Here is a 7,738-nt window from a genome sequence, read left to right as displayed (position 1 = left end):
TGAATAGAGTTGGAGTATTCCTGGAAAAGTTCTGGGATGTGGAGTGTAGACCATCTTATGAAGACTTTTTGGGGGAATGGTTTGGAGGGGTTGAGGAATTACATCAAGGGATGACTTAAGGTGGTGTAAGAGTCCACAGACATTTGGGGAAATCTTCCCCCGGCCCTCTCTCTCTGTGTGATTAGTATGTCAGATTCTGAGGTTATCTTGGGAATGTGTAAATATGTCTGTGTGATTTACCCAACCTGAGGAGGATGGTATGGATGGTAGGTAGGGTAAAGATACCTGGAAGGTGGGTTGACAGAACTAAAAAAAAATGATACGATTTTAGGGTTTATTAACAGGAAAACATTTTTAAGGGATTAGAATTAAGGTATCTGAGGGGAAAGGTCATGGATACTTTAGGGTAGTTTCCAGTCAGGGATTTTTGGAGGAGAAGATATCAAGGGTGTGAGGAGTTGAAGATAGGAGGTAGGGGTTGAGGGTTAAGATGGAGGTGGGCTAGTGGTTTAATGAGAACATGCACCATCTGGGTGGGTCCTAAAGCATGGGATAGAGCTGAAAGATGACAAAACTGAATTTGCTTGGCAAGAAAGCTTTACTGCCCTTCGCCCTTCCCACCTTGTCCCATGTTAGTAGCATTTTCGGTATACGACCTGGGGTCCCCTTTCTTCATACTGTTCCCGGAGGACCCAGCAGGACTGGAAGGCATGCAATGAGGCCAGAATGGAGCCCCCAACCCACACGGAGAGGTTCCTGTTGGGTTGTGCCGTCACTGCCACGTGGTCCTCAGGGGACAGAGAGCGAAGTAGCTCTGCCTTGAAGCGACTCTCCAGGCCTGTGAAGAGTGAAGAGCCTCCACACAGGAGTACGTTTTGGGCCACGTGGGTCCGCAGCTCTGGAGGCACCTTGAGGAGGCTCTGTTTAGCCATGGCTGGGAGGCCCATGGGCGACAGTCCTGGAATCTCTGGAGGATGGAACAAGAGCTCTGGGCACTGAAATAATTCCTTCCCCAGGGTGACAGTCCGTCCATCGGGCAGCTTTAGGGTCTGCTTGCACTCCTGATCCAGACGGGCCTGTTCTTTTTGGAAATCTGAGGCCACATAGCAGTAACTATGTTTGATGTTCTCCACCATGTCCAGGTCCTCCTGTCGCAATGAGAAGCCAGAGCCCAGCAGCATCTCTGCTAGGAAGGCAGTTAGATGGTTGCCGGCCAGGTCCAAGCATTGGATGGCATGTGGTAGGTTGTAGCCCTGAACAACTGGCACTGTATAGCTGGCTCCATGGCCAGTGTCCACAACAAGTCCATTAACACGTCCGTGGGCATAGACTGACAATACGGATTGATACGCCACATATATGGCCGGGGAATGCAGAGACTCGAAAACCACTTCTACCAGCTTCTCTCGGTTGGTGGCAGGGCTGAAGGGTGGATCTGAAAACAGCAGAGGGTGGTCCTGGGTGGCCACTCGGAGGTCATGTTCCAGGATGTGCCGCCATATTAATTCAGCAGCTTCCCAGTCAACCACAATACCATTGCGAATAGGCTTCACCAACCTTAGCTCTGGGCGGGAGCGGGCTGCCTCCCCAATAAAAGTTTCCAGCTCTGATTGGCCTTTGGTAGCCTGTTTCTTGGCCTGGAAACCCAGGATGGTGGCCACCGTGTAGGTAGGTTGGGATTGGCCCGCAAAGCCCACCTTACAGGTACCTGTGCCCATGTCAATAACCACAGCACCTGTTTTTGGTGGGTGTCTGTCACCTGCTGTACTGAGGGAAGCGTGCTGTGGACTCTTGTTCACTAGGAGTGTGCTAGAGTTCAGGGCAGGAGGCCCAGGAGTCTCTGGGGAGGGCTGGGGCTTTGGGCGTCCATTGACATCCATGACTGCATGTGATCTGGTGAGGCTGCCTGACAAGGTGCACCTCTTTTCTCTGGGGTGCCAGTAGAAAAGGCTGATCCTTGCCCAGGATGACCAGAAAGAGAGAAGATGGAACAGTGGTCTGTGACATCACTGTGCCTGCCTTTGCTTCACAATGGAGGCATATAGTGGGTTGAGATGGGGTGAGGTAAGGAAGGCAGGGAGAAATGACTTGTATGGACTTTATCTAGAGAAATGTTTATTTACCAAATATGGAGTGAGAAGAGATTCTACTCAAGTCTATCTTGGTCAAACAGTGAGTTTAGCTGGGGTTACTTACAGGAGTGTGGGTGAGGGTTTATTTACAGGCACATGGTAATGCTATACCTAAAGGGTAAAAATATCTCCAGTTGGCAAATCCTGATACAGAAGCTTCCCACATTCAAAGATATCTACTCAGGAAGATGGTTTCTATCTGAAACCCAGACTGCAGTGCTCAGGAATACCCATTACTATAAATGGTCCTTATCTGAAACTGCAGAGGCAGAGCCAAGACCAATACATTTTCCACCAGATCCCACCTTGATAGGCACTTCCCACTTCAAACCCTACAAAACCTCAAGCACCTGTGCCACAGAATACAACATCCATTTCTATGGAGAGGGTGTAGCCTCTCAGTGTTCTAATTAAAGGGCAGTCTCCTGTCAAGGTAGGAGTTTTTGCCACTTCATCCCAGTCTGAATCTAACAATACCAGTGTGTGTGTGTGTGTGTGTGTGTGTGTGTGTGTGTGTGTGTGTGTGAATGTCTCCTCCAGCAACTGTTAACTTTCTATATAATCTTGGAAAAGGGTGTGACCTCCTGAGCCCCCACTCATAGTAACAGCTAACTGCTTTTTGGGGGAGAGATCAGACTTCCTGAGTACTCCTTAATAACCATTAACTGTCAATAAATCCCCAGGGAGGAGTACAGTGGCCTTGTGAGCATCAACTCTGTAATGAACAGTCAATAGGTCCATTTTTTTTTGTAGGTATCCTGTGTGTAATCAGAGCTGAAAGGTCATGTCATGCCAGAGGGTAGTGTTCCGCTGCAGGCCCCAGAGCCATCATTTATGACTACCCTTGAAGAGCCCACTTTGCAAAAGAAGGCAGGGTCTTTGACTCAGTGTCTTCATTGCAGATTCCTCTCTCACTCACAATCTTACAACTTAGAGTCCTTTTATGGGTACCTTGCCCAGTCAGCCAAGAACATAAATTAGAAGGAAACAGGGCAAACTGACTGGCTGACTTTCTTCTTTCTGTTTCTTCTGTTCTTTAAGGTTTTTATTTTCCATTTGTTTATTGATGTGTGTGTATGTACACACACACCTAGTCTGCTAGTGGTTACACAATGTGTGAAAATGACACCCTTTCCTCTAGCAACAATTAACAATTCATTAATTACTCAGGAAGAGATGTGACCTCATGGGTACTTGCTCTATCCATTGTGGAAAGTTGGAGGTCCTAAGCTTGTTCATGTTTGCATAGCTGCTGTGTGTTCATGGTTACAGCGGTAATGTCATAACTGGATGGCAGCGTTTCATGACACTCTTCCCTTATTCCCTAGATCTTGATTTGTCCTTCTTTTTCAGTGATCCCTGCTACTTGGGTGGGGATAGGAGGACATTGCTGTCCTGTTTAGGACTGAGCACTCACCAATTACTTATTTTCTGCACTTTGACTAAGTAAGAGTCACTGCTTTCACCTTCACACTCTGCACAAAGGAGCCTCTCTAGATCAGGCTGAGAACTGCCCTGCTCTGTGGGTATAGACATAAATATTTAGAAGGAAGTCTCCCAACACATCTGTGTAGGCAAAGAGCAGCGAGATGTTGGCTTCTTTGTGCCCTTCTCAGCTGTATGCTCTGTACTGAGTTCACAGTATTCCTGTGTTGGAGAGGAATTTTGTTCATTTTTGTTTGTTTTCTGAAAGTCCATATCAATCAGGAACACAGTAAGTAAAAACACCTCATTTTTCCTTTTCAAAGACAGATTTCTATTACAGTTGTAAATTTTGTAATAGAGACTGAGATGGCTCAGCGTATAAGAGCATTAGTTCTTACAGAGGACTTGGGCTCCTGACCCTGTTTGATGGTAGCTTAATAACCATCCTTAAAACTCCAGTTTCAGGGGATCTGATGACCTCTTCTGACCATGTGTTTCACAGACATACATGTGGAGAAAATATTTGTACACAGAAAAGAAAAAAATTGTAAATTGTATAATAGCTGAAAGACATTGGGTGAACACACAGGCCAGGACTCGCAGCATATGTGAATCAGTTCCCTCTTTCACTGTACATCCCAGGGATCCAACTCAGGAAGCCAGCTGCCATCAGCAAGTTCTTGGACCCGCTGAGCCATCTCACTTGCGCAAGAAGAAACAATTAGAATTTTTCTATTGGTCTCACATTATCTATAGGTTTGTCACAATCTTTATTTTGTTGAGCTATGCACCTTCTATTCTCACTTTACAGCCTTCTATTTCCAACAAAAGGAAGGAATGTTGAATTTTGTCAAAGGTATTTTCTGCAGCTACTGAGATTATCATGTGATTTCTTTCCTTAACTCTGTGTGCTGCATTACATTTATTGATTTGCATTTGTTGAGCCAACCATGTATTACTGGGTTGAAATTAACTTTATCATATTTTAAAGAAAAAAAGAAGATTACATCTTTATTTATTTACTTTTTTTGGTAGGAGAGTCTGCAGAGCAAATGCAGAAGAGAAGACAACAGATTGAAGTCTAGTCTTTCATTCCATCATCTGGGGCCCAGGAATCTAATCTAATCCAGGCCATTCATCAAATTTAGTGGCAACCACTTCTGACTGTGCCATTTTGCCAGTTCCACTGCACATGATCTTAAAATGCTTTAAAAATATGTATTTAGGAAAACAGCTAATAGTATGATTCCTCATGACTTTCAGACCCCTTCACTATTATTGTATCACCCTCCCTGTTTCTTCTGTATTTGTCTCCTTTCATCTTCTTAAATAGAACCCCCTTCCCATTTCTTCAGTTAGACCACTTCTTCCTTCCTTTGCCTTCTATATTGCTGCTCCAGGCCTCTACCCTGGCCACAATCACTTTTTAACTTTCCTGATTTCTGCAGTTCCTCCAGGCTATGTATTCACATCTGAAGATTTGAAACTATGAACCCCAAATTAGAGAACATGGGATTTATTTATCTTTCTGGGTCGGGGTTACTTCACTCAATGTGATCTTTTCTAGTTTCATCCATTTATCTGGAAAGTTTATGATTTAGTATTCCATAGTGCATGCGTACCACATATAGATCTGGGACCTGAGCAGAGAGTTTTCAAAAGAAGAAAAGTGGCTAAAGAAACACCTCAGAAATAATGTCATTCCCAGAAATTAGGGGAATGCAAATCAAAACAACTTTGAAATTTTATCTTACCTTCTTCAGAATAACCAGCAACCATTTCACAACAAATGATGAAGAGAATGTAGGGGAAAGGGATAGTTTTCATTATTCACTTGTTGGCTATGAATGATTCAGATTGTTTACATTCCCTAGCTATTATGAATAGAACAGTAATGAATGTGGCTGAGCAAGTGGAGTAGGATGTTGAGTTCTTTGGGCATATGAAAGGAGTGGTATAGTAGGGTCATGTGATAGACCAATTTTTAGCTTTTTGATAATTCTTTATACTGAATGTCATGGTGGCTGGACTAGTTTGCAATTATACCAGCACTGAATGATGGCTCCCTTTTCCCAACATCCTTGTTGTCAGTGTCAACAGCCCCACAGCTCATCGAAACAACTTTTGGGCTTGCAGAGTGCTGGCTCAGACCAGGCAGTGAAGGGTATATATTTGTCATTCTCTGGGCATGGCTCTGTTTTGCCATCTTTCTTTCTAATTTCATTAGTCCACATTTTAAAAGCATTTTTTTCACAAGACTTGTTTTTTTTTTTTTTTTTTTTTTTTTTCTCCCTTAGTAGTTCTGGAGCTATTGCTGGTCCTGGAGACTACTTTTCAGCCTCTGTGTCACCCCTTGGAGCCTCCATAGGTCTCTCTGATTCCTCTGATCTTCGGAGAAGGTGCCTGCAGCCACTGCCATCTTTCCTTCTTCCCTTATTGAGCATCAGCAATATTGGCCTGTAGCTTTCTTTTTTCTTTTTCTTTTTTTTAAATTAAAAATATTTTTAGTATCATTTTTTATTTATTACAGTTTATTCACTTTGTATCCCAGCTGTAGCCCCACCTTTGTTCCCTCCCAATCCTGTCCTCATTTCCTCCCTGATCTCCTCACATGCCCCTTCTCCAGTCCACTGATAGTGGAGGACCTCCTCCTCTTCCATCTGACCCTAGCCTATCAGGTCTCATCATAGTCTTCCTCTGTGGCCTGGTTAGGCTCCTCCCCCCTCAGGGGGAGGTGATCAAAGAGCCAGCAACTGAGTTCATGTCAGAGACAGCCCCTGCTCCCCTTATTAGGGAGTCCTTTTGGAGACTGACCTGCCACAGGCTACCTCTGTGCAGGGAGTCCAGGTTATCTCCATGAATGGTCTTTGGAGTATCAGTCTCTGAAAAGATTCCTGGGCCTAGATTTTTTGGTTCTGTTTTTGTGGAGCTCCTGTATTCACCAGGTCTTTCTGTCTTCCCCTTCTTTCATAAGACTCCCAGCACTCTGCTCAAAGTTTGGCTATGAGTGTCAGCATCTGCTTTAATACCCTGCTGGGTAGAGTCTTTCAGAACTCCTTTGTGGTAGGCTTCTGTTTTGTTCCTTATTTTTATCTTCTTCTGATGTCTATTCCTTTTGCCTTTCTGAATGAAGATTGAGCATCTTACCCAGGGTCCTTCTTCTTGCTTAGCTTCTTTAGGTGTACAGATTTTAGTATGTTTATCCTATATTGTATGTCTAATATCCACTTATAAGTAAATATATACCATGTGTGTCTTTCTGCTTCTGGGATAATTCACTCAGGAGGATCTTTTGTAGGTCCCACCATTTGTCTGCAAATTTCAAGATTTCCTTGTTTTTAATAGCTGAGTAGTATTCCATTGTGTAAATGTACCACAATTTCTGTATCTGTTCCTCAACTGAGGGACGTCTGGGTTGTTTCCAGATTCTGGCTATTATAAGTAAAGCTGCTAAGAACATGGTTGATAAAATGTCCTTATTGTATACTTGAGTATCTTTTTGATATATGCCTAGGAGTGGTATAGCTGGATCTTGAGGTAGCACTATTCCTAATTGTGTGAAAAAGCACCAAATTGATTTCCAAAGTGGTTGTACAAGTTTACATTCCCACCAGCAATGAGTAAGGTTCCCCTTTCCCCACATCTTCTTCAGCATGTGTTGTCACTTGAATTTTTGATCTTAGCCATTCTGATGAGTGAGGTGAAATCTCAGGGTCATTTTGATTTGCATTTCCCTGATGACTAGGGATGTTGAGCATTTCTTTAAGTGTTTCTCTGCCATTCGATATTCCTCTATTGAGAATTCTCTGTTTAGCTCTGTGCCCCATTTTTAAATTGGATTACTTGATTTGTTGCTTTTTAACTTCTTGAGTTTTTTTTTTTATATATATTCTGGATATTAGCCCTCTGTCAGATATAGGTTTGGTGAAGATCCTTTCCTAGACTGTAGGCTATCATTTTGTTCTGATGATAGTGTCCTTTGCTTTACAGAGCTTTTCAGTTTCATTAGGTCTCATTTATTGATTGTTGATCTTAGAGCCTGTGTTGTTGGTGTTCTGTTCAGGAAGTTGTCTCCTGTGCCAATGAGCTCAAGACTCTTCTCCACTTTTTCTTCTAATGGGTTTAACGTATTTATTTATTTATTTATTTATTTATTTATTTATTTATTTATTTATTTATTT

The 7,738-nt window shown here is 43.1% G+C and overlaps 1 protein-coding gene across 1 annotated transcript; it reads right to left on the bottom strand.

The window, feature by feature from the left end:
- Window positions 1-632: 632 nt before the first annotated feature.
- Window positions 633-1,880, bottom strand: Actl9 (actin like 9). The gene has a single exon (XM_055617859.1). It carries the CDS (start codon window positions 1,878-1,880, stop codon window positions 633-635), a length of 1,248 nt encoding a protein of 415 aa, XP_055473834.1.
- Window positions 1,881-7,738: the final 5,858 nt, after the last annotated feature.

This window comes from Psammomys obesus, unplaced genomic scaffold (assembly GCF_907164565.1).
Source record: "Psammomys obesus unplaced genomic scaffold, mPsaObe1.curated_primary_1811, whole genome shotgun sequence".
NCBI lineage: Eukaryota > Metazoa > Chordata > Mammalia > Rodentia > Muridae > Psammomys > Psammomys obesus.
This window is presented reverse-complemented; position numbering and strand designations above follow the sequence as displayed.